This window comes from Pithys albifrons, chromosome 19 (genome assembly GCF_047495875.1).
Source record: "Pithys albifrons albifrons isolate INPA30051 chromosome 19, PitAlb_v1, whole genome shotgun sequence".
NCBI lineage: Eukaryota > Metazoa > Chordata > Aves > Passeriformes > Thamnophilidae > Pithys > Pithys albifrons.
Window position 1 is genome coordinate 3,941,757 of NC_092476.1, and position 26,542 is coordinate 3,968,298.

The following is a 26,542-nucleotide window of genomic DNA, read 5'->3' on the forward strand; positions in this document are numbered from 1 at the left end:
TGTCCTCCACAGGATCTCAGCTGGTCATGCTGCTCTGCCTTGTGGAATAGGGTCCTGGGGGTCTGGGGCGGGGGGCAAGGCTTGGGGCTTGAGGGACGGTGGCTGCTCTGTTGGTGAGGGTTCCTGGGTGCCCTCTTGTTCAGTCTGTGGTGGCCACAACCCAGCCTACAGGGACTGTCTTCAGTGCTCCCCATCACTCTGCATTGCACAAGGGAGCTGGTGGCTGCTGGCTCTGTCCCCCTTGGGTCACTGGTTGGCTGCTTCCACGAAGTGGGGGACACTGGGCCCCCTCAGAAAACCTGTCCCGGCAGGACCTACCAGACCACAGCCGAGCGTCCCTGCCTGCTGGGAGGAGCGATGGGAGCAGGGGGCTATGGAATCCTCTGTGGCTGGGGAGGACCAGGAGCCGGCTGGCACCTCGTAGGTTAATCATGAGCAGCGGATTCCCTTATTGACAGGGTAGCTTTAAAAATGCTGAGGCAGGACATTGGCTCCTTGGAGTGTCAGCGGGAGCCCACGCTGCGCTGGCAAGTGCCCACAGTGCCGCTTCTGTGGCCCCCAACGCACAGCCTGGCCCTGGACCCCCACCCCAGCACTCCTCTCACCACTGGGGTCGGTGTCACCTCAGCCACCTCTCATGGGATCTGTGCCATGTGCGTGGCCACCCACCCAGGATCCGATTGGACGCTAATGGGCTGGCCCCACACTATCTCAGGGTTGAAGTTGGTGGCTGAGGCTGCTCAGGTCCCCATGGGAACTTCAAAGTCCCTCCGCAGCACTGCAGGAGCTGGGCTGTGTCAGGCTCTACACCATCCAAAGGCCTCTCTGTGGCATCTCAGCCCTTCAACTGGGACCGAAACCAGTGGCACCAACTCCTTCCACCCGTTCCCACTCCCTCAGAGGTGGCAGGGGGCCAGAGGCTGCAGCAGTCTGGTGGAGATGGCACACTGCAGGGAGTTGTGCTCCCCTGGATTTAGGATCAGGGAACAGAGTGAGCAGAGCCAGGCAAAGGGGGACATGGGGAAAGGAGCTTATGGGGAGGAGGAGGATAATGCAAATTCATTGTTTCTCAGGGAAGCAATTTTCAGGCGTAAGGTGCTTTGTCATGAGGGATGTTGGTGTTGCCGCCGCCACTCTGGAGCCCATCGGGGCTGGCAGAGCCTCCTGCTCTGGTGCTTTTTCTGCCCAGGGACTTAACCCACCACAGCTGCAAGAGCAAACCAGAACTTACACTTGAGGGTCCGTCAGCACTGTGTGGCTCCACGGAGCTCAGCCAGGCAGATGTGGGTGGCATGGAGTGCCAATTCCCATGGGAGCTCCAGGCACAACTCCTTACACCATGCTGGCTGTGGGGCAGTGGTGCTCAAGGGTCCCTATTCCCTTGTCCAGTGCATGGAGCCAGCCAGCCCAGATCAGCCGGGCAGTGGCATCCCCAGCTCTGCTGGGAGAGGCTGGGTGAGGACTGTGCTCCTGGAGAAGCAGTGAGCATCATTCTTGGCATCACAGGCATCTCTCCATTGTTGTGTGGGAGAAAGCAGAGGGTCTGGTGTCCCCTCATGGTGGGGGCATTGCAGTAGCAGTTGGCAGTAGGTGGCTCAGTCATTGACGTTGCAACAGGCTGAGATGCCAAAGCAAAATGTCTTCAAATGAGCAGTAATTGCAGAGAAATAAAGAGCATGTGGGACGAGGGGAAGGAGGAGTCTGTAAATATTATGATTTTTTTAATTTGCCCTGGGGTTCCAGCACCTGTTTAACACTAATATCCTATCTGTGCATTTAAAAAGCCTCATAATGAATATGGAGTGTTTGCTTCCCAAGCACCTCCAGCCTAGTGCACCTGCCTGTCCACCTCACCTGTCTGCTACTCCAGTGGGTCCCAGCCTGGTGCCTGTGCCCACACTGGCGTGTCCATGTGCACCCCTACTTGGGGTTGCTCGGACCCACCCTGTCCTGTCCAAACTGCTGCCAACCTACGGGCTGCTGCCAGAGACCCCTGGCAGCCTGCGAGGCCAGTGCACATCTTAGGGGGTGCATTTGCTTGAGAACCCTTTGTCAGGCAGTGGAGCTGGTCTCAGAAAAGAGGAGGATTTTGGGAATGCAGCATATTGGGTCCCTGAGTCTGTAGTTGCTTGTTCCTTGCATCACCCTCCATTGTTCCTGCCTCCTCCTCCATCCATGCTGGGCCTGGCAGTGGTGGTGGCCCTGGGCCTGGCCTTGGTATTGCCAGTGGCAGTGGCTCTGGCCCCAGTGGTGGTGGTGGTGGTGGCCCCAGTGACTCTGTGAGCATGGTGCAGCCATTTCCCTTGCCAAGTCCCCCAGCACTGCCCTCCCAGCCTACAAGCTCGAGGTGCTCAGCAGCAGCTTCTCTGCCACGGTGCTCCTGCTGCACGTTAATGCTCATTAAATCCAGGGAGCCTAACTGCCATTTCATGTAAATATTTTGTCAAGTGAAAGGGCTTCAAGAAGGGTCACAGAGGTGGAGGCAAGGAGCCAGGCACAGTGACAGTCTGGCTCGTCCTGCCCAACCAGGACTGTCAGGTGTGCCCCTGCAGGAGCTGCCATGTGTTGCCCAGGGAGTGGGATATGGCCGGCTGCTGGAGGTCTCTGTCCCACTGGTAACTCCTGCCAGTTGATGGGGGACATGGGATGGCTGCAACCAGGGTGCCCTTTTGTAGAGAGCACTGAGGGTCCTGTCCCTGCCTGTGTGGCTAATGGGCAGAGGAAAGAGGGCTGGCACAGAGAGCCATGGGACATCCCCAAATGCTAGCCCAGCCACCCTCCTGCTCTGCATGCCACTGACAGCTCTGGACAGACGTTGAAGGATTCCAAGGCCCCGTCCTGTCCACTCACAGTGGGCCAGGAACGTCTCAGTGAGGTGAATTTTTTCCCTGGATCCCATTAAACTTCCATGTGCTTTCCCTGCATTTCTGCTCCCCTCCCACTGCCACAGTTGCTATCTCAGATACTGGCTGTGTTCTTGGTTGCAGTCCCCTCCTCACCTGGTGAGATCATACCTGGTGCTCCACTTTTGGGAATTCAGAGCAGGTGGGGTCTCCAGAGACCCCTGAGAGCTGCTGGAGGAGGAGGAAGGAGCAGGGAAAGATGGAGAGGAGGTTTAACAGGGTGCAGAGGAGGTTTGTTGGGCCTGTCTCACTGTCCTGGTCTGTGCCCTGCACTGGGGAAGTCCCTGCAGCTGAGGCATTGGGGACCCCTCGCAGCTCAGCAGCTCAGATCCATCAGCACCTTCATCTAATCACTTTATGACTAACTACTAATGAGATTTTAATTAATGAATACCATGGCTCGGGGGCATTCTGGAGTGGGTGGGAGAAGAGGACTAGGTGGATGCTGTGCTCCCTGGGTCCTGCCAGGCCACCAGCACTGCACTCCCAGGATGATCTCAGAGAAGCTGCAGCACCTGACCTCGCTGGTCTGACCTCACCAGCCCTCATGGCAGCAGCTGCACCTTGCCTGACCTGCAGCCCTCTTTGGCAGCTCTTCCAAGCATCAGCATCCAGCTTTGCCCCATGGGAGCATGCTGCAGAGGCCATGAGGATGCTGTTAAACACCAGACACTGGGAGCCCCTGCAGCACCCAGCCCACCCATGGCTGTGCATTGAGCCCTGCCAGCAGGTCCATGGGCAGGTCCATGGGTCCTCTGTGAGAGGATGAGGGGTGGGTCCTGGTGAGGAATGCAGTACAAGGGCTGGATTTCCCATTGTATCCCATGGGTCGGGATCTGGACATGGCACTGGGGCAGCCCTGGGCAGGCAGCAGCTCCGATGTGTGCTCAGAGCTTCATGCAGCATGCACAGGACTCTCAGTACCTGTATGTGCCACAGCTGTGCCACACCACCAGCCTGTGGCACCACACACTCAGAGGGCCTGAGGGGGCTGGGACTCCAGGCAGACCTTGGGGTCTCATTCCTGGTGGATAAAGTTTCCAAATGGTGGAGTGTGCCTCAGAGAAGAGCTGAGCTGTTTTGGTATTTCCCTGGGAGCTGATAGAACTACACTGACTTCTGGTACATCATGGATATCTGAAGCAGCCAGGTGTGCTGCCCTGTCCCCAGCGGATTCCCGTGATGGTTTGAGGGGTGCATGCCCATCAACTGTCCCAGGGCAGGCTTTGCCCATTGGCTCCAGCACCAGAACAGTGGCCAAGACTACTCCTGTCCCAGTGCCATGTTGTTCTCCCTCTTCCAGAAAACAAAGCTAAGGAGCCCTCAAGGGTTCATTTAAAATAAACTGGGAATTGTGCTGATTTGAAGGAAAGGCAGTCCCATCCTGCGCGGGGGAGCACAGCGCCAGCCCAGCCCCGAAGGGCAGAGAGAGATGTGCTGAGAACTGCAGCCCGTGCAACTTCTTCCTTTGATCGTATATCTCACACATGCCCTTTGCTTTCCCTCTGCTGATATTTATTAGGTTTAATTTTACTGGGACACGGCTGTAAGTGAGACAGATGGAATGGGGTCTGTGCGCCTGGTGAACACATCTTAATTAAACAGATAAATAAACTTCCATTCCAGGAGGTTTCAGTTTTGGAGGGTCTCCTCCAGAACTGCAGCTCCACGGGGTTGGGCAGCTGTGGCCAGGGCTCCTTGGGGCTGGGCACAGCCCTGGTGCCGCCACTGGTGCTGTCAGCTGGGGCCATGGCACAGTGTCCCTGGTAGCAGCAGGGTGAGGGGGACCAGCCTGGTGGTGGCTGGGAACATGTTCCCCACTGGACCTGACTGGGGGGTTGATGTTGGCCTGTAATGCCAGAGTCCCCTGGCGCTCCCTGCTGATGGGGGGCATCTCTGCAGCCAGGCAAGTGTTGGTGATGGCTGGAGGAGGGAGAGAGGAGACTCCAGCACTCATCAGCTCCCTGAGCTGGGCCCATTTTGCTGCTGGCTCAGGGCAGTGCCAGCACTCGTGGTACTGCCACGGGCCAGGCATGCCTTTGAGTCACCCTGGCCTGAGCCAGGCTCCAGGGGGTGGGGTGGACTGGGAGGACAAGTGGATTACCTCATCCTGGAGCTGGCTCCTGCCTCACATGGTTTGCTTGGTTGGGCGGCGCCAGGCCAGCATGCTGGGCAGTGCCCTGCCCTTGTCACCTCCGGGAGCTGCAGCGGAGCCAGACCGGCCCAGGGCCTTCAGAGCTGCCTGTCGGCTTCTCAGGGTGCCCCTTGCCCTGCACCAGGGGCTGTGCAGTGCCTGGGTGCCTGCAGGTGCCTGGGAGGCCCCTCTCTCCTCAGCTGCCTGAGGGACTGTGGGAGGACACACTTGTGCCTTAGAGAACTGCCCTGCAGGGAGCATGGGGTCTGAGCACTGTGGTGTGCCAGAGGGGCCACTGCCTCTGCCATGGAGCTGGATGGCAAGTGGTCATGGTGGGACACCCATGCTCCTTGCAGGGATGCTGTTGGCAGCGGGTGTCACTGCTGCACCCTTTTGGCGTTCGGTTCTGGGAGATGATGATGTTGACAAACTCTCCCCCTGACCTGGCATTCCCCTTCCCAATTTGGCACCTCATGGTCCATGTGGAGCATGATTCCTACAGTTGCAGAACCCCACAGGAGGGGCTGGCACTCCCTTGGCACCAGACTCTGCTTCCTGAGGATGGCTCTTCCAGAGCTGTTTCCAGCAAGTTTTTCCTGTGACTCCGGGCCGGCCATGCCATGTGCCGCTGCTCTGAGTGTCTGCAGTAGAAATGGGAACTGCTGTGAGTGTACCAGGACACTGCAGCATGTCGCTCTGCCTGGGGATACTGTGGAAAATCCCAGCTCCGAAGAGGGCTGGTCGTGTGCTGGAGGCTCCGGCGGAGACAGAACATCAGCAGCTGCTGGCACAGCCCTGCCTTTGTGCATCATATTTGGCCAAGATGGAAACTGAGTCGAGCCCAGGTTTTGTTTCCCACATACCCCAGCAGAACATCATCCCGGGGCCCTTGGCCGTGGCTCCAGGACACGGCATGGTGCAGTGCCGGGGTGTGGGGCACTGGGGAGGGACCCCTGTGCCAACACTGTGCTCCGTGGCACCGAAGGGAGCCCAGGCTGCTGTGGGGCTGTGACGGGCGGAGCCGCGAGGTGGGACGGGGACCCAAGTGGGCACATGTGTGCCCATGCCGGCTGTCCCTCGCGGGCACCGGCACGTAGGCTATTGCCATGGCAGCTGTGACAGCGGTGTGTGTGGTGTGGATGCGTCAGGGCTGCTGGCAGCACCGCAGGCTCCTCAGGAACGCCAGAACGCCTTTGGAGCAATGCTGGGGCTGACCCCGAGCTGCCGTGCAGGCGGGTGGTTCCTGGGGCAGAAAGTCCGCACCGCGCTGGGGGGCGCAGGGACACTGACACTGGCAGGAAGGTCCCCCCGTGTCACCCCAGGGTGCAGGGTCCCCGCAGCCCCCCGCGTCTGGGGGCCTGACAGGCTGGCAGGGCATCACAGAGCGTGGCAGGGCGCAGCAGCCGTGCCCGGGGCATGCAGGCAGTGGCGAGGCCGCGGCTCCCGGGGCAGGGCAGCCCGTGGCGGTGCGGCAGCGGCTGCGGGGCCGTGCGGGGCTGCGGGCGGCAGCGGGTCAGTGGCTCCCGGGGAGGCGGAGCTGGGGCTCTGCATGGCTCCCGTGCCCTCGCCGGCACCGCCACCCTGCACGGCGTGTGCACGTGTCCGGCGGTGCGGGGCGGTGCGGGGCGTGCATGGGGGAGTCCCGCGCCGGCCCCGCCATCGCGGAGGCTGCGCGGGTGGACGTGCTGCTCGCCCGGCACAGCTGCCTGTGGCGCCCGTGTCGTACCGCTCAAACTCCCGGTAAGAGCTTTCTTCCCCTGGGAGCCAGCACTGGGAAGGGAGGCAGCTCTGCTCCCCCGCCCCATCCTGCCCGGCTGCTCCCCCAGCGTGTGGCCGGGGCGGCGGGGAAGCCACATCTGCGAGAGACGGCGGCGGAGGGGTTAAGTGCGGGATCAGCTGTTCTCATGTCATTACGGATTCTCTTCATTTTATACAGAGCTCTGTTTGATGTCTGAATGCACAGGGGACTCCCCCTCCTCCTCCAACTCCCACCCCTTTTATTTCACTCCCAAGCCCTCTCTCCTTCCTCCTCCCCTTCCTTTCTCTCCCGCTCTGCTCTGGCTCACGCACACCCTTTGCAGACTGTGCGCGCAGTGCCAGTGTCTAATGGCCCCGAAGTGAAGAGCCGAACGCTGCTCCGGCGGCGGCGCAGCCGGCCTGCCACAGATGAACCCTTCTAACTAGCGCCAAGGGGTCGGGAGGGACGGCGAGGAGGGGAGAGCCCGAGGGGCCAGCCGGGAAGACAAGGATAGCGGTGGATAGCAGTGTGCGGAAGAGGACGGACCCGCGAGCAGCTCCACGGCTACCTGTCGACACATGCTGTGCTCCATGGCTAACTCGGGCTGCCTCCTTGTCTCCAACTCAGGCATGCTTCCTCACTCTCTCCCCTGTCCTCCAGCCTTCCTCTACCTCCAACAGGTAAGCAACCCTCTCCAGGGGATTTTCTTGCTTTCCAATTCACACGTGTTTCTGGCCGGTTCCCTCTCGGCGAAGGGTCGGAGCTTGACAGCTTCCTCTCCGCCTCCCCCTCCGGCCCCGCGGCACCGGGTCCTTGACTGCAGCTTTCGGGGGTGTCCCCAGTTTCCTGGTTGAGGTGGAGGGAGCGCGCCCGGGGTTGAGCTCGGCTGAGGCGCGGGCAGTGCAGCAGGCAGAGCCGCCGGCGCAAGTCCAGCGCTTCCCCGCCTCGGCACTGCTGCCGCTTGGCGATGATGGATGCTCGGATAAAGGAACGCGGCTCCTGCATGGCCTGCGCAGCCTCCGGGGAGAAGGGAAGGTGATGAGCTTGTGCATCCACACATGTGTGCACACGTGTGTGTGTGTACTGTCACATCGTGCGTGTCTGCAGCCAGGCCAGGTTTGTCTTGCTGTCACAGGAAGGTGCTGCAGAGGGACCAGGGGGGACACGGTGCCGGGTAAGCCCCAAGTTTGGGTTGCCCAGACAGAGGGTACCAGGGCCATCAGTTTGGTCCTTCACCCTGGCCAGAATTTTGCTGTCCCACACAGCTGCCCTGATTCCTGCACTGGATTCAGCGCCCTGCGTTTCCGGGCTTGTCATCCTGGGGGAAGCGCCGTTTGGGAGAAGCAGCGTCTTCTTCAAATGCCTCTTTGCTGTGTCGGAAATGCCATCTCCCAGCCAGGAAGCCAGGCAAACCACTCCATTTGTGCTTTCAGGAGTTTAAAAATTCATGGCCTCCCCGTGCTCAGCATGGCCAGCACAGCTTACCCGGCGGCGAGGACAGGCACTGGTGCCAACCCGCTGTCCCAACATGAAGGGCTGTGGAGTGTTTTGTCCCTTGGGATGTCTATGGCCCGTGTCCGAGTGGGATTGTGGCTGTTGGTAGTGGGGCTGGTGAGGCCCGTAGTTGCTGTCTCTGGTGCACAGGCGGTGAGGCTGGCGAAGCTGGTGCTGGGTACGCGGGTGCGGGCATGGGGCGCGCCGGGTTTGCGGCAGGGGCTGCCGAGGCAGATGTGTGATTTATTACACCTTCCTGTGGGCAAAGCCCAGGGAGAACCAGGTCTGTGCTGGATCTCAGTCTGGGCTTCCCTGGGCTGTGTCGAGGTCCCTGCGGCTGCTGCGCCTCTGACACTGAGCAGAAACTGTGCCTGAGCCCCCACCCGTCATGGAGGGTAGTTTCTGTCCCTCTGAAGGTAGCACATGGATGCTTGGGACTGGCAGGAGCATGGGGCCTGGAGCCTCTGTTGCAGCAGGGGTTATGTCCCTCTCCATCCAGGATCCCCTTGTCCCTGGGCACACAGGGGGCTCAGCTGTGCCACTCTCCACTCCAGCATGGATTGGCCATGCTCTCTCCAGCTCATAGTGACAGGGACAGCAGTGTGGTAGGCAGATGAGGGCTCTTGGTGCCCACAGGGCTGGGCAAAGCGAAGCGGGGGATCCCTGGGAAGCAGCAGCTTTCCCGAATGTGTGGCTCTGTACCTGGTGTCTATTGGGTCCCCCATCACCCTTCCTGGTTTGATTTGACCGTTGCATTCTTCATCTCTTCCTCCCTGATCTCCCAGAAGCCTTCTGCTCCTTGGCAGCAGCAGTGGACTTGTGAGCCAGGAGGAGGGTTTTATTACAAGATTTGGAGTTGGATTTTCACCCGGCTGGTGAGCATGATGGAGGCGAAAATCTCCATCCTCTTCCTGGGGTTTGTCCCCTGCTGAGGTTCTGCATCTGGCACTTGGGGATGGGTGTTTCCCAGCAAGGCATCAGGCAGAGGAATGTCACTGGCAGCCATCACCCGGAGCAGGGGCACAGGGCATGCACTGCTGTCAGGCCTCTCATCCTGCCCTGGTGAACAATGAGCCTGCCTGGCACCTGCTTTAGTCCTGAACTTGCTCTGGACTTTGGACGTGCCCACCTGTGCCACCCACACTGGAGGAGCACACTGGGAGCGCCGCTGCTCTGTTTGTGGGGATGTGCCCACTGCAGAGCTGGCCCTGGCCAGCTGGCACAGCTCACCTCTGTATAGCAGGGACACATGAAGGGGTTAAACTGACTCTCCAGGAGTTGATTGTGCTGTGAGGTCTGTGGGGGAACTTGGGTTTGACCCCCTGGGTTACAGTTCCCTGTCCAGATGTGGGGATTTGTTGTGGGATGCCTGGGGTGGGCACATACCATGATCGTGACTGAGCCACTGGCTGGTAAACAAGTCTTCTGGGCTGGCCACGGGTTCAGTGGCTGGGAAGGACCAGGTCTGCATGCACTAACTGCCCTCATCCCTTTGGGCACATGCTTTCCCTACTGGGAGCTTGTGGCATGGGCTGCATTTTACCCCGAGGATGCCACTTGGGTTTCATAGCTCCTGGTCCTGGTGTTTTCCACAGTGCAGGGACTTGAAGGAATGACCAAGAAATTAAGTTCTCAGCAAAACTTCAGTTCTCCCAGCACCAGGGAAGGCGCAGCAGTGCCAGTGGTTCATGCAGGTGCTTGTAGGTGCCTCGTGGCTTGCTCTGCTCTGCTCCCCCCACATAGCTGCCCTGGCCCAGGCACAGAAGCCAGTCCACAGCATTCTGAGTGCTGCAGCCACACTTGTGCAGGAATTCCCCTCGGCACTGACATGCTCCAAAGGTGGGGCCCCTGGGCACCCAAAGGGCAGGGGGCTGCAGGAGCGTGGGTGTGTGCCCACAGCGGAGCAGCCTGTGCCGGTGGGAATGCTGCATCCTTGGGTGGGCCTTGGCAAGGACAGTGGCTCTTGCTCAGCAAGGACCTGGGTGCAGAGGGACACTTTGGTGGCTTCATTTTGTTAACAGAGGAGTCCATCACTGCTTAAAATGCATCCCTGCTGTCCTGAGTGAGCAGATGATGGCTGCAGATGGGGCTCAGTGCTGACCCAGAATAGACCCAGGCTCCGAGGCTCAACATCAGTGTTCGACCCCAGCACAGCCCTGGCGCTGCTCCAGCGCAGGCAGTGATGCATGTGTGGGTCTGGCCCCAGCACAGGTTGATGTGCAGGTGTACTGAACCTGCCTGCAATGCTGCCCCTGAGCTGCTGCTTGCTGGGAACACCCCTGGTGCCCGTGGTCACACTGTGGCACAGGAAACTTGGCTGAGCGGTTTCTGGCCTGCTGGGAAACAGCCTCTGCAAGTCCTGCTTGGAAAATTCCTTTCCAAAAGGGTTGCTGCCAAGTTTAGCATGTTATATTTTTAGGGAGCAGGTCTATTCCAAGCAGTGTTGTCGTGTGTTGCAGCACCAGGTTCGTTTCAAACCGGGTTTCTCCCCTGATTGTGCATCACACAGATACGAGACCTGGCATGGTGTTTGCAGCTCTGGCCATGCTGTGGCAGCTGCCCTGCTCGATGCCTTATAGCCACCAGAAATGTTTTCTGCTTTTTTATACATATATATATATATGTATATTGAAAACACTGAAATTAATTTTAGCTTTGCAAAGCTGCTTTTCCCACAATAGCTGTGATTTTGGCCCACACTGCCTGGCAATGATCTTTTTATAGGTATATTCCTATTTTAGTGCTGTAGTGATGGGTGAATGAGTAGATTAAATTAGATTTAGTATCTGTCATTCTTTAAAGCATCACAGGCAGTTGGGAGGGGTGGTTAACAAAAAAAGGCTAATTAGGAGAGCAAGCTCAGCTGCCCTGCCAGCTCCAACCCCCAGCCCCACAGCTGCCTGTGCTTGGGGACCAGCGTCCAGATAGGAAAATGCTTTTGAAACCTGATTTTCCTGCACCTGGGCCAGGATGGCTCCAGGGTCTGCAGCCAGGGCTGGGTGGGAAGGTGTGCACTGCGGCCAGACATCCCAGGCATCTCCATGAAATTCAGGGTCACTTGACTCCTCAACTGCTCTCCCCATGGGGACAGGGACTCCTGTGTATAAGGGCCCTGTGCCTGTGGAATAATGGACTTCCAGGGAGTAGCTGGGGGCACCAAGGAGCCCCACACCCCCTCTAGGAAGGGTGTTAGTCCCTTTGGTGCAGCTGGTTTTGACAGGCAGGTGTGAGGCTGGGAGGTTGTGGGGAGCCGTGGAGAAGTACCACTGCTGGGAAGGCTGGGAAGGACACCTGGGCACAGAAGGGAACCAAATGTCCAAAGAAGGAGCTGGTTCTTCCCAGTGCCAGTGTGAGCCTGGCAGCATGTGGCTGGGAGCTCTGCAGTCCTGGCCTTGCCATGGCTACTGGCCCAGTGATACACTTGGGCCGTTGAGCAGGCTGGGAGCTGCAGGCTGGGAACTGTGGTCTGCCACAGGGTTCATCCCTCTGCTGCCCCTGGGCAACCCTGGCAGGGCTTTAACCTGTGCCACCTCCTGCAGTGTTCCTGCGGCCAGTGAGGAGCAGGTGTCCCCCCTCACTGCAGCCGGTGACAGGGTTTGTGGTGGCTGCCACTGGACAGGCATCCTCTGGTGCTGCGGGCATTGCCAAGGGGCAGATGCAGTTCCCAAATCCCATACAAGTGCTGCTGTGCCCAGCCAGTGACCCACACCCTGGTTCTCACTTTGCCGCCCTGGTGGCTTCCTGAGCATCCAGCCAGCTCTGGTGCAGAACGGTGCTGCCAGGGAAGCTGGCAGTTGGGGAGCTATCAGGGTAAGTGCCTGCAGAGCCTGATGAGGGCTGTGTTTTCAGCATATTCCTCTCCCTGTCTTTTCACCCAGGCTGACTGGGTCCTGTCTGGGGACACACTGTGCTGGTGGAAACAGAGCTCAAACCTCAAGGTCTGAGCCATGAGCCAGGGCCGTGTTGGCTGTATCCCCACTCCAGCTGCATCCCCACTCCAGCTGCCTGGCAGGACACACAGGTACCAGCTGTACCCTTTCATTCTTGGACAGCAGGGCCAGTCGGAGTGTGTGGACGAAGACCCTTACATGTGCTGAAGCTCCCCAGGGAGGGAATTAGGGGCAGGACATGTGGGTCCTGCTCTGGTGCAGGGTCGGAGTGCCAAGGATGAGCTGAGCCCTGGCTCCAGGTTGGAGTTCCCCAGGTGAGCTGAGCCCTGACTCTGTGCTGGGGTCCCCAAGGGGAGCTGCAGAAGGACCATCCCTGTGCATGCCTGAAGGCACTGGCCACGGAGGGGAGCAGCCCCAGACTGTGGGATCCCACATCTGTCCCCCCATCCCTGGCTGCACCCACTCAGCATTTCCCTGCCACAGGTCCGGCCACAGCCTTCAAACAGCTCCTCTGAAAAATCAAAACTGGGGAGAGAAGAGCTGGGAGAAGGCGACAGTGGCAGCTTATTTGTGATCTGCATTGTGTGGGGAGCTCTTAATTAGAGGTAATTAGACTAATTAACTTGCAAATGAGAAACTCGTCTTTTTCTCCTTTTCTTTCATAAGAAAAAACAGAGAAGAGGAACAACAAGATAAATATTGAAGCTAATTACATTGTACCTGCCGCAGAGCCCCTCCAGCCTGTGGGATGCTCCTCTCCCGATGCTCCCAGTGTGGTGTGCTGTCCCTGTCCAGGTGTCCTGCGGTACCTGTTCCCACTCAGCACTGGTCCCACTGCAGGGCACAGGTGGCCATGCCCCTGTGGTCCCTGCTGGCAGTGAGGGACCACTCACCACCCCCTGTGCACTCAGCAAGGATGCAGCATGTGTCCGGGAGCCAGGGGGGACAGTGGCCTCCACAGCATCCGCCATTGCCACGACCCAGTTGGCTCAGCCCTGGTGGTGGCCAGTGCCACAGAGGGTTTGGCACCAGTATTGTACCCAGCACCCTCCCCACCAAACCTATTCTGGCCCACCCCAGGACTGGAGCAGGGGCGTCCCCTCTGCAGCACTGCAAGGTCCCAGCTGTTTTCCAGCTCTTCCCTCAACAGCATCTCTGGTTTCCCCTCACTCTGTGCCGCACACCCTGGGGGCTTTGTTAGCACAACCCGGTTCAAATGTCTGATTAGTCTTTAGGAGATCGAGGGGTCAATTTTCCACAGCTCCTTCCTCTCCATTTAACTAATTTAACTGCGCGATTGTTACAAATTTCATTTTATTATAGCGCTGCTTCTCAGTCCAATTGAATTACCAAAATCTCATTTTCTCAGAAGTGCTGAATATGTAATTAGAGGGAAAATTATGCTCCTGGCTGCCTATTAGAGAGGGCTGCGTGTGAGCACTGTCCGGGCAAACACATGGGTCCATGATGCCCTAAGTGCCCACACTGGCCATGCAAGTTGAGTGACACATGTGGCTGTGCCAGAGCCCCAGCACAGCAGCGGTGGTGTGGCAGGGGTAGGGGCCTGGGTGGACCACCCTGTGGGTAAGTTCTGAGGTGAGTGGCTCTGCAGAATCAGGGCCAGAGTCCAGCTGGGCTCTTTGAGCCTTCAAGCCCAGGGCCAGGGTGTGGGACAGCAGCAGAGCTGGCGTGGGGCTTGCAGGAAGGTGTGAGGCCACTGGACATGGCCATTCAGGCTCTGGCAGCTCCACACAGGGGTTTTAGAGCGCCCAGCCCTTGCCAGCAGGGTGTCACAGCAGCTGACCCCAGGACTGCTGGAGCAACAGACAGGTTACCCTGGTGTGCTGAGCTGTGTGGTGCGTGGGCACCTGCATCCAACACTGGTGCCTGTAGGGCTCAGGAGGAGCAGGTAGCTCAGGTGGATGCTGCCAAGGACTCAGGTCCTCTCCAGCCCATCCCTGGGCTCTGCAGCTGAGCTTGTGCCTCATGTGGCACTTGTCCCAACATTTTGGTGGCCACTGGAGAATAAACAGTGCTGGGAATCATGGCCAACACTGCATACACCAGATCTGACTTGCTCCAGTGTGCCTGGAGGAAGAGCCATTCCGGTCACACCACCTGCACTGCCGGTGATGCCAAGAGCTACTGCAGGTGAGCCCTGGCACGGATGGCAATGCCAGGAGCTGCCACGGGTGAGCCCTGGCGCTATCGGCGATGCTGGGCCCCGGTCAGGAGGGAGCAGAGAGCCGCGTGTCCCAGAGCTCCATTCCTCCACCGCTGTGCCTGATGCTGCCATGTCTCCGGCGGTGACGCAGCCGTCGCTGCTCCCGGTGCAGAGGCACAGGTACCTGCACGCCGGGAGCCGTCGGCCACGCGGGGACAGGGTGGCCGGAGACCCCCCAGGCACCCCCGTCTCGCCTCGGTTACACAACATTATCATTTCATAATACTCTGAAATATACATGAAGTTGGCTGAATGCAGATGAAATTGCACCATTTACTTCATGAATATTTCATGCAGCCTCAGTTCCGAAGTTTCCAGCTGGCAGAGCCAGGGGCTGGGGCCAGACTGTGGCCCGCCTGCCCCGCACCGGAGGTGACAGGGACACATGCCCAGGTGTGTGTCTGGGTCAGCGTCTCATTTTGTCCCCGCTCCTGGATGTCAACGTGGCTGCCACCGCTGTATCCTTCCTCCCCAGGCTCCTGTGGACAGAGGGGCAGCACTGTCCAGCCCTGACTCTGTTGGGGGGTGCTCAGGTGGACCAGGGACAGGAGCAGGGAACGGGGGATGGAAGGTGCTGGGGCAGTGTGTGGCCGCCCAGAAAAATAGTGTTTCCTATGTCAGTGGGCTTCCCTGCTCTCCCCCACTCCCCACTCCTCCTTCTCCTCTCACTGCTGCCCCTCGGGTCCCACCTGGCCCCACCAGCCCTGCTGCTCTCTACAGCACTCCCTTCCCACCGGAGCATCGCTGGAAGATGCCATTACCAGCTTCTCACCCTTCCCTGCGCCTCGGTGATGAAGACATCCAGTGCGGTGGCTGCTGCCTCTGGTCCCTGCAGCTCCTCAGTTTTTCACTGCTCTTTCCCGTGGGTCCTTCCCTGTCGCCCCACCCAGCTTTCTGTGGCGTCTGGCCCCACTCTGGGGAGAAGTGACCTGCCGCCACCTCCTGCTGTCCACGTGGTGGGCAGGGCTCATCCATCGGGGGCCAGGGCTGTCCCCATGGTGAGCACCCCAACCTCACTCCCTCACAGCTGGAAGCTCCGTGGCTGGTGCCTGCGTGGGGACCGGGTGCTGCTTTGTATGGATAGTGCAGCATTTGGGGTAATGAAATATTCACAGGTCAGTGGTTCCATGAGAAATGACGGGGATCAGTCAATTCCTTTTCAGGGAGTAATTTTCTTCCCCTTCACGGCCTCTGTTCCATGTTGACAGTCATTATCATGAACGAGCCGCCGGGTCGAAACGGGCACGTTGTGGCTGTCACGCAGATGAGCCATGCTGGGCACGGTGATGACTGCGTGGGCCCAGGGTGCATGGGGGTCACCTGGGGTCATGCCAGGCCCTCCTGCCTCCAGCAGGCCATTTGCTGAGTCCATTTCGGCCGTCCAGCACAGCGTGGCAGTGCTACATTGCCCTGCTCTGGAGCAGTGAGAACAAGGGCAGATGGTCCCATCGACCTCCCTGGCTGCTGCTTGCTCCATGTCCTGCTGGTGGGCATAGGCCCACAGGGGACCTTGGGAATTGCTCAACACCCTTCCCTGCACCAGCAGTGACCTCAGGCTGCCTTGTGATGTGGCATCAGTGAGTGGGCAGGAGCCGATCCAAGTCACAGCAGTGTGCTTTCTGCCTTCGCTCCCTGCCTGCCCTAAGGCTATGCAGCTTGCAGGAACACCCCAGGGTGCTCTGCAGATGTTGTGGTGGGGGTAGGACCTTGGCACCTTTTTCCCCCTGGCAGCAGGTGTCTGGTTCCCCGCAGGAGGTGTGGGACAGCCATCAGCAGTGGGGACCACTGTCACGCTGGGGAGGTGTGTGGTGACGGGACTGTGGTGACATATTGGCTTCAAGCCCAGCTGCACATGACCAGGTGGTGCCATGACCAAGCAGGGTCAGCCATGACTGATCAGTGTCATGCCATGACCAGGCAGTGTCATGCAATGACCAGTCAGTGCCATGCCATGACTGGGCAGTGTCATGCTGTGACTGGGCAATGCTTTGCCATGCTGCCTCTGCACCATCAGCACTGCGGGGTGCAGGAAGGGCCCAGCTGCAGGCAGAGCTGGCTAGTGGGAGTTGCGTGGGCTAGAGAAGGGAGTGGGGCCAGGCCAAAGCAGCAGGATGGCCATGAGGCTTTAGAGGAAATTAAATATGTCTGTGGCAGGCACAGCTGCGGCGGCAGGAGGGAATGGATGCTGGTGAGTGACCAATCACCCTGGGCACTCACACATGGCACCATCACACTGTGCTGGCAGGATGCCTGTCATGGGCAAGGTTTGGTGGCCCATCTCAGAATGCTCATGGCCATTGTTAGTGCAGGGCTCTGCACTTGGCTGGTTGCTCTGACCCATCCTCTGGGTCTGGGGTCTTCTGGTGCATTATTTTCTTAAAAAGGAACAAATGTGGGAAATGGCGTCGTCAGCCTCGAGCTGACAGGCACAATCACCAAAATGCGGCGTCGGCAGGAACCGGCCCCACACACTAAATGACTTGAAAGGAAATGGCCTGGATTGTGCTGAGGAGGCAGAGTGCGGGAGGAAAAAGCAAGTGGAGCAAACAAAAAAACTTCATTAATTAAAGAAACTCGTTAATGAGGGACATTTAATCAGCTAAAGATGATATCTACCCCCTGCCTGCTGCAGTGGCCCCTCCGCAGGTCTGGTGGTGCGAGACTGAGCCATGGGCAGGGCAGGGCACACTGGGCAGGGGACACTGCATAGGGGAAACCAGACGGGAACTTGGATCCCCATCCCAGCCTCTTCACTGCCATCCCTGGGGCCGTGGTGTTTCAGTGCAGGGCTGTGCCACAGTACCTGCCCAAGAAGGTGGGCAGTTGGAGGTGTTGGGGTACTTGTGTTCCCTGTGCCGTGTTAAATGCCACCAGCTTTTCTCCAGGTTTGGACACTGCACTGATCTGCCTAGTTTTAAATGAGGCCAAGGGCTACTAATGATCTTTTATTTCAAGTGCCAAAAGCACCGTGCAGGAGCATTCCCACGCCCCAGGAAGAACGGGCACTGCAGGAGCAAGGGAAGCCCCTGTCCCTAGCACCCATGGGCCAGCACTGCGCCACAGGGTATTCCACATGGCCAGGCACACCAAGCTGGGAGCACCCGGGCTGCCTCTTCTGGGCTGCAGAAATGGGTCCCCCAGGACCCCTGGGTGCTCAGTGCAGGGACAGACCCTGAAAAAGGGCCCCAGTAACTGCCTGGGAGGAGCAGAAGGACCCTCACTGCCCAGGGCTACCCAGGGGTCTTCCATTAGTGTGGGCAGCATGGGGCACAGAGCTGAACAGTGGCTGTTTCTCTGTGATGTCAGCAAGCATCACACAACCAAACCCATCAGCATCGCCCTCCCTGTGGAACACTTGCCCCCAGCCCCCTCCACCGACTGAGCAGCTCTGTCCCCTGTGGGGTTTGCTGGACATTGGGGGCAGGTGGGAGGTGCTGGGAGCCATGGATTTGCATCTCTGCAGCACCTGCAGTCCCAGTGCTGAGAGATGCAACCAGGGGAACCTAATGGTCCCTGAATGAAATAATACCCCGGCTGACAGGCACTGCGACAGCCCTAATTAATAACTGATACTAACATGGCTGTCGGGACAGGCTGACGTGGAGCCAGCAGGGCCCAACATCTGGGCAGGTTGGGACAATCCCTGCCCTGGCACCCATCTGTGTCCCCCTGCCCCCTGGCATCCCAGTCCCTGCATGGCGATGGCTGATCCTGGCCCTTGTGACAGCAAGGATAAGTGCCCAGTGGGCAGCAGGCAGGAGGGATGTGGGTTGCTCCTTGCTTCATGCATGCAGGTGCTGCAAATGCAGCAGGGAAGGATGGGCACTGGAGGTGTTTCCGCTGTGACTGTTGGTGTCTGCCCACTCCCTGGAGTGGGGTTGGGTGCTGAGCCCCTGTTGAGTGCAAGATGGAACCCTCCAGCCTGCCAGGTGGGATTAACACCTACGATGTGGGCAGGAGCAATGAGGGCAAGGGCAGTTTCTGGCTGCCTGTACTGGGGCACCGCCAGCAATGGGCTCAGCTCCTTCAGCGCATCAGCCCCGGCCCACGCTGGCAGGTGCATCAGGCTGAGAGTCCCCGAGCAGCTGAGTCAGCACGGGCAGGCGCTGCCGGTGCTGCCAATGACTTGCAGATCTGCAGCAGGGCTATTCCCACTGGGTTTCCGTGTGTACCCGGCGCGGGTCTGCTGCCACCCTCACAGGCGCGACAGCCCTGCGGGCTGGGGGTGGCAGCTGCCAGCCGTCCCCTTCTGCAACCCTCTGCCATCCCCCAGCAACATAAATTGGTGACACACACAATTAAGGAGCTTGTCTCCTCAGGCTGAGCCACAGATGGATTTCATGGGTGAGAGGCTGCTGCGGCACACTGTAAAGTATCTGGGGGGCTGCAGACGCTGCCCTGCATGGTCTCGGGGCTGCTGTGGGGTCTACATGCCATGGTGGGCACTGTGTGCGACACATGTGTGTGTGAGGGGAGAGAGCCCACGGGTGCACACTGGACTGTGAAGATGGACAGTGGGTGAATGGGTGAGTGTGCAGGAGAGGTGCAGGCTAACAACCCTCACACAAACCCCAACAGTCCTTGGCCCTTAACATGGGTGCAGCTCACTCCATTTGACCCGGGCAGGCAGGCCAGCTGCGTTGGAGGAAACGGCCTAATCAAATATTTAGCAGTTAATTGATCCCTGTATGGTGTTTACCAGGGGGCCATCAGCATCACTCCCTGCCTCCCCTCCCTGTGTGCCCAGCCCTGCTCCCCTTTGCTGCCACCACTGGCACTGGGACAGGGGGTCACTGCCAGCAGGTGCCCATGCTCTGCACCCCTCCGGAGCAATGCTGACAGCCAAGCTCTGCTTTACCCCATGCTGGGTTTCAAAACGGGGTCTTCCTGGGTCTCCCTCCCTGAGGACAGAGATGTGCCAACTTCAGGAGTTAAACCCCACGAGGGAGTGTCCATCCTCCTACCCAAACCCCAGTGCACCAGTTAGAGAAGGCCTTGGAGAGGGAGTGGATCAGGCTCAGCTGCGAGAAGCACAACCCCAGAGCCTGTGCAGCATGGAGGCAGACCAGGGTTTGGGGAGACTGTGGTGCTGGGGGTTGTGGGGTCCTGGTCTGGCTGCAAGGACCAGGACCCCATTCTGGGGGAGGTGGCAGACCAGGCACCCAGGTGTGCCAGCGGGTAAGGGGTCGGTGCCGCTCTCTCGGCAGGGTAACCAGGACGCCACGGCTCCACCGGACACGATGGCTCAGCCCTACCCCCCGGCCCAGTACCCCCCGCCCCCCCAGAATGGGATCCCCGCAGAGTACGCACCGCCACACCCGCACCCCACGCAGGACTACCCGGGGCAGAGCACAGTACCAGAGCACGCCATGACCCTCTACACACCAGCACAGAGCCACGCCGAGCAGCCGGGCACCGACGCCAGCACACAGTCCATAGCAGGGACGCAGACGGTACCGGTAAGGCAGTGGGTCAGGGGTATGGGTGGGCTGAGGGCATTGCAGACCATCTGGGAGGGTGCTGGGCAATGGTGCTGCCTGGCCACAGTCCGACAGGCCACTGGGCTGGGTGCCCCCACCATCGCGACCCCTTGAAGCCCCCTTGTCATTTCTAATCACTTGTAATCCACCTGCTTGGCTCTTGTGCACCAGATCATGGCAATTAGAGGGCTGGAACACAGCGCTGTGAAAATGCTGAGCTCGGCATTTCCAAGTTGTTCTACACAACCCCACATGCAGTGCCTGTATTTGGCCCCAGGCACCCCCACAGCCCCACCATCATCCCCCTCAGCTCACCAGGATGGAGGGACACCCATGGGGTACTGCCTGGAGCTTGGGGACCGCAGGGTCCAGGGTGTCCCTGGGGATAGGCAGGGCCAAGCATATGGCAGGGGATATTTCCTGGGACCAGAGCCCCACTGGGGACACAAGCCTGGCATGGCCAGGGGCTGATGGTGGCGGCACCTCTGACAGCAGACAGACGAGGCGGCACAGACAGACAGCCAGCAGCTACATTCCTCAGACAACACAGACAAGCAGCAGCCTAAGAGGTTACACGTCTCCAACATCCCCTTCCGATTCCGAGACCCCGACCTGCGGCAAATGTTTGGGGTGAGTCCAGCCCCATCCATCCACCATATCATCTGCTCCCTGCTCCCTGTGGCACCATCGGGACACTGACATTGTCCTCTTCTAAGGGCCCATCCTCTGTGTGGAACGGGGAGTGACACAGAGTCCTCACCCCCACTGTCCCCTTCCCAGCCCTCATTAGGACTCAGAGCAGTGCTGACTAATGAGATTTTGTGTTATGCTCCCAAAGCCCTGGCAGAGTGGGAGCCATGGGAGGGATAAGGGCTCTCTGCTGCATGGCTCTGAGGGTCCCCAGGTCTGGCCCCCAAGGCAGCCCCCAGACCATTCCTGGCACATCCATGCCAGCAGCACTGGCTGTGGGGCCAGGGGCTCTACAGACACTCACCCTTCTGCTCTCTTGGCTTGCAGCAATTTGGGAAGATCCTGGATGTTGAGATCATTTTCAATGAGCGGGGCTCCAAGGTGGGTGCTGCCCACAGCTGGCACTGTCTGGCAAGTCCTGGGAAGGGGGTTAGTGGAGCTGGGTTGCCTGGCAGCGCTATGACCTGCTCTCCTCTCCTCTCCTGCCCCGTGGGACCCTGGCATGAAATGCCCCATCTTGGGGCAGCCCCTGCACTGACTGGGGGGGCCGTGCGGGTCCCTGCACCTTGGAACTGGAGGGAGGGAAGGGCTTGCTCTGTCCTCCCACAGGCAGCTCATGTCCCTCTGTGTCTGGATGTCTCTGTTGTATCTTCCCCATTTTCTGTGCCCTCTACCAGACTCTTCTCCCAGCTCGTGAGCAATGCTGGGGCCTCAGCCGGGACCCCCAGCCCCACGGGGACCCCAGCCCAGGCTCTCCATCTCTGCACTGCGGCAGCCTCACCTCCTGCGCCAGCTCTCCTGATTCACCCCCTCTCTCTCTCTGTCCCCATACCCTCTCTCTGTTTCTCTCTCTCTGTCTCTTTCTTTCTGCTTTTCTCCTCTGCTCACAGGGTTTTGGGTTTGTAACTTTTGAAACTAGCACAGATGCCGACCGGGCACGGGAGAAGCTGAATGGCACCATCGTAGAGGGCCGGAAGATTGAGGTGCTCAGATAAGTGTGCTAGTGCCATGCCATGCCTGCGTGTGCGTGTCCCCCGCCCGGGCTGCAGGATGCTTGAGGACAGCTCTGGGTCCTGGGTGCCCCAGGGCAGCTGGGCCCAGCGTGTGCATGTGTCCCTGAATGTGGCACAGGAGCATGTGTGCCGGCTGCCAGGAAGGTCATTGCTTGACACAAGGAGTGTCCAGCCCAAAGGAACCTCCTACGTGCAAGGAGAGCGAGGGTGTCAGCTGGGGTTGTGTTCTGCCTGGTGCGGAGGGGTCTGGTGAACTCCCCGACCTGCAGCCCTGTGCCTGCCATGCAGCTGCCCCACACTCTGCAGGAGTTTTGGGGCAGCTGCCCCACACTCTGCAGTAGTTTTGGGGCTCTGTGCCATTCCTGCCTGTCCTGTGCTGGGAGAAAGGATCCATTCAGGGCTGCACACTTGCAGTGCCGGAGGATGCCCATCCCTGGGGGCTTTGATTTCTGCAAGCCTGGCACAGGGATCAGGCTCTGCCCATTTGTTGGCAACTCCTCGCTGGTGGCCAACAAGCAGTGGGAACTAGGGTGGCTCATGGCAGAGGGGATGGGACAAAATGTCCTAGCAGTGCTGAGGTCAGGGAAGGAGCTTGGCAGGGCAGAGGAACACCCCATGGATGGGGAAAATGGTGGTCCAACAAAGCCGGGCAGGAGCTCGTGTGCAGCACATCAGGACTCAGCCTGAGCATGGCACCGCAGCACTCGGGGCTCCAGCCACCAGCCTGCCCCATGCTCATGGCTGGAGCCAGGACACATGGCCTGTCTGGGGGTATGGGCACGTCTGCATACAGTGGGGCAGGTGAGGGCAGAGACTTTTCTCGTGACACCTCTGGTGCAGCCACAATCCTCTGCTCCGGCACCTGAAGCAGCAGCGACATGCGCCAAGTGCAGCCGAGCAGGCCCTGGACCACAGCCTCGCCAGCCCCATGGCCCGCAGGCACTGACCCCCTGTCCCTCTCTCTGCAGGTGAACAATGCCACAGCCCGTGTCATGACCAACAAGAAGGTCGCCAATCCCTACACCAATGGTAAGGGCCAGCATCCAGATAGCAGGGGCTGCGGTGGGCAGGGGCACCCCCTGGGCACACGTACTGCCCGGCTGCTGTGGGGTTCTGGCAGTGAACATCCTCCACACCTGCGGAGAGCAGCCATCCCTGCCCAGTGCAGGCATGCAATCCCCCCCATGCCCTCCTCCTGCCCAGGGATGGGCTTGTGGCCCCTCAGAGTTCCATGGGGGCAGTGCCCTGTCCTCACTGGCTCTCCCTGCCCACAGGCTGGAAGCTGAACCCGGTGGTGGGAGCGGTCTATGGCCCTGAATTCTACGCAGGTAATATCAGGTTGCAGCCATCCCTGCCACAGATCCCCCCCAAACATCAGCTCCACACTGTGTCCCAGCCTACCACTGCTCTGCACAGTGAGCAGCCCCAAGTCCCTCTCCCTGTCCTATGCCTCTGCCTGGACAGCTCCCCCCACCCCGTCCTCCTGCCCAGTATCCCCACGGGGCTGTGTCCCTGACAGGCCAGGGGTACATAAGTGGGCTCTATCACGAATGCCTCACGGTGGCTGTGCAGACCTGCTGTGGAAAGCCCATGTGTCCCCTCCCTTCCGCAGTAACGGGGTTCCCATACCCCACCACGGGGACAGCCGTGGCCTACCGGGGGGCACACCTACGGGGACGGGGACGTGCCGTCTACAACACCTTCCGAGCTGCGCCGCCACCACCGCCCATCCCCACCTACGGCGCGTGAGTAGCCATGGCAGGGGCCCTGCTGGGGCAGGGGGTGTGTGCCACACTGCTCCGGGGCTGATCAGCAGTGCCAGGCTCTCACACACTGGGAGCAGCCTGCAGCTCCCACAGCACTTGCCTGGCCAGGGACTCTGCAACCCCCAGGCTGCTGCCCTCAGGGTGACCCAAGCACTCACCAGCCTCCTGTGCCCCAGGGCACAGGATGTTATTCCAGCCAGGATGGTGGATCCAGCCAGGATCAGCTGTGCTGATGTTGGACACAGACACTGCCATGGCCATCTGCAGCTGCTCAGCTGCTCCCAGCAGTGATCGTGCCCCAGACTCCTCTATCCCTGTAGCACCCCCTGCCTTGGGCCATGCCCTCTGTCTGTCCCCAAGTCCAGAGTCCCAGCCTGGATATGTCGTCGGGGGCCTGCACAACTGCTCCTCACCCCTTAGCTGTGCTGTTGAGGCCACTTCTCTCGCTCACCACCCTCTCTCTACTCCCCTGGTCTGGGGACACTGGTCAGGCTCTGACACCTCCGCCTCATTTCCAGGGTCGTCTACCAGGACGGGTTCTACGGAGCTGAGATCTACGTAAGTGACACTGTGCCCAGGGCTGGGCCATGACAAGGACTCCGTGCCAGGGCAGGGGGCAGACCCCACTGGGCGTCTCCGTCCCTGCCAGCCCCTTTTCCTGGGAGGCAGGCAGAGCTTGAACAGTGTGGCTCCTCCGGAGCAATCTGGGTGGCACTGCACAGGGTCCTGTGCCCTGTCCCGTGCCCCCGCCAGCCCCCTGGCAGGGCCAGCATCATGTGGGATTTATGGCCTCAGTGCCTTACCCCCGTGTTTAACCTCTATGTCTGAGGAGCCGGTGGCGATATTTCAGGCAGGCACTGAAGGATTTATCTAACATGACACCTCATTAAAGCGAGTGGGGAGGTGACATTTTCTCCTCTGGAAATTTAATTTTTTAAGGTTAATGTTTGTGAAAGCCCCTGGGGAATGGTAATGAGGCTGGTATATGCCCAGTGGCACCAGCACTGGCTCCCCATGGGCCTCACTGCTGCTCTGTGCAGTGCAGTGGTGCACCCAGCCGCCCCAACTCCAGTCCCCCCACCATGGGTGCTGCCCCCTGACCAGTCTCTCCTCCCTGCAGGGGGGCTATGCTGCCTACAGGTACGCCCAGCCTGCAGCAGCAGCAGCATACAGTGACAGGTAAGCGCCACTGCACCGCGGGCATTGCACTGGGGGGGAACCCCGTGCCACCCTGCACCACCCGGTCTGACACCCTGCAGCTTTTGTGTGCCACAGGATGGGGACAGAGTCAGGCATGGGGAGGGTGTCCTGCCATCCAGGACCCCTGCACTTCCCTTGGGGCTGGGGCTGGAAAGGGCTGACAACACTGCAGGGGGGAGTGGGAAGATCCCAGGGTGGTCCCAGATGCAGTTGGGCCAGGGGAGCTCCAAGGGGAGACTGTGACTCTTGTCACTAACACCCACCCGTGTGTTTGTTCCTAGTTACGGCAGAGTGTATGCAGCAGCAGACCCCTACCACCACACCATCGGCCCTGCCGCCACATACAGCATCGGCACCATGGTAAGAGCAGCCCCTCGGCCTTCCTCTGCTTCCCAGGGGGCTGCAGCCGGCCCAGGGAGGGGGCCAGCACGGCAGCCAGGGAGCCTGTGGGGCACAGGGCATCCCTGCACCTGGGGACTGTGGGAGGGGAGCGGGCACAGCACAGCCTCTGCCTGGCTCTGTCTGCAGGAGAGGAGACTCCCATCCCACAGCTCTGCTCCACATACCTCTCACACCCTGCAGAGTCCTGACCACACACTCCACTTCTTGAGGGCTTGGCTGCCCCCCTCACCAGATGCCTGGTCAATGTTCCAGGACCCTGTCTGGGGTCCAGGACCCTCTCTCTCATCCCAGTGCAGGGCAGTGTCCCCAGGCCCCCACACACAGCCACACACACACCAGGAGCTCTGCAGTCCCCCATGCACCACAGCTCTCGGCTAGCTCTGATAGCATCAAAGATGAAAAATTTCATTCATGGGTGGGAGCTCAAAGCCAGCCCACCTTTTTCTGCATTTTTTTACTCCCTTGGCACCCCCAGCCCCGGGCACCCACTAGTGAGGGGCTGTGGGCACTCCATCCTGGATGTTTCCAGCCCAGTGCCACAGCAGGGTTGGGGATGGGCTCCTCAGTGGCCATGGCATGCGGTGCCACAGCTGGGGGCACATGGCAGCCCCTGGCCCCATGGCCACCACAGAGCCTGGGCAAGACTGAGACCCTGGCCTTGCCCACTCCTCATGTCCCACGAACAGCAGCGATTTGTTATCAGTTGAAAGAGCAAAAAGAAAAGAAAAGAAAAAAGAAGGGAAGATCTGGGCTTCGCCTCTCTCCAAATACTGATTGGCTTTTTTTTTCATCTTTGATGTTGCAGGCTAGTCTATACCGAGGAGGGTACAGCCGCTTCACTCCCTACTAGCAAGACAGACCCAGGCCCCCCACCACTGCCCCCGATGCTCACTAGCACCAAACCAAACCAGGCAGACAGAGCCGAGGCCAAGCCTGTGGAGGACCCGCGGGCGCTGCCTGGGCCGCTGGGACTGGCGCTGGGCTCCGCGGGGCCGCAGCACCCCACACCTGTGGGGTTACCTCAGCCGCTCTGTCCTGCCACCATGCACCTCTCGTGCACCGTCTGCCCACCTCGGGGACCGTGGGGAATGGGGTCAGCCCTCGGCCCCAGTAGCACCCATTCCCAGAGCTGGGGTGCAGGGTCCCCCCACGGGCACTGCCCTGGCTGAGGTGCAGAGGGCTCATCCCCCTGTAAGGCAGGAGAGGATGCCCAGCCTGTAGGGATGCTCGGCCCACAGGGATGCACAGCCCAGAGGGATGCTCGACCCGCAGGGATGCTCGGCCCAAGGTGCTGGCGCACGGGGCAACAGCAGCTCCCAAGCAGGACCTCTGCCCCCATAGCAGAGAGAGGAGCTGGCGGGGGCTGCTGCCAGCCCTGGAGACAGATGGGGTTTGGGCAGCTGCAGTACCTCAGCGCAGCCCCCTGGGCAATGGCAGTTCTCTGGGCTGACCATGCTGTTCTGCAGAGCTGAGTGCATCAGGCTGGGCTGGCTGTGTGGGCTTGGGGTGCAGCACTGGGCTTGGGGGGCAGGTTGGTGCCTGTGTGCCCCCTGGCCATTGACTGAGCCAGGCTGCTCCAGCAAAAGACCTGCCTCTCTTGTTTCTGTT

General features: G+C 59.9%; 1 protein-coding gene across 13 annotated transcripts in view; it reads left to right on the top strand.

The window, feature by feature from the left end:
* Nucleotides 1–26,542, top strand: part of RBFOX3 (RNA binding fox-1 homolog 3) — a 145,593-nt gene that overhangs the window by 117,765 nt on the left and 1,286 nt on the right. For 5 of the 13 annotated variants that reach the window (XM_071573547.1, XM_071573550.1, XM_071573548.1 and 2 more), the window contains exons 4-15: nt 7,119–7,455; nt 19,591–19,842; nt 20,356–20,493; nt 20,881–20,934; nt 21,444–21,536; nt 22,535–22,595; nt 22,841–22,894; nt 23,179–23,311; nt 23,851–23,890; nt 24,453–24,511; nt 24,814–24,892; nt 25,740–26,540. In XM_071573547.1, coding sequence (XP_071429648.1) covers nt 7,354–7,455; nt 19,591–19,842; nt 20,356–20,493; nt 20,881–20,934; nt 21,444–21,536; nt 22,535–22,595; nt 22,841–22,894; nt 23,179–23,311; nt 23,851–23,890; nt 24,453–24,511; nt 24,814–24,892; nt 25,740–25,784 — 1,110 coding nt within the window. In that variant the 5' untranslated portion in view covers nt 7,119–7,353 and the 3' untranslated portion in view covers nt 25,785–26,540. Of the gene's footprint in view, nt 1–7,118; nt 7,456–19,590; nt 19,843–20,355; nt 20,494–20,880; nt 20,935–21,443; nt 21,537–22,534; nt 22,596–22,840; nt 22,895–23,178; nt 23,312–23,850; nt 23,891–24,452; nt 24,512–24,813; nt 24,893–25,739; nt 26,541–26,542 lie in introns of those variants that run through there. The other 8 variants (XM_071573558.1, XM_071573559.1, XM_071573552.1 and 5 more) reach the window with 7 other exon arrangements.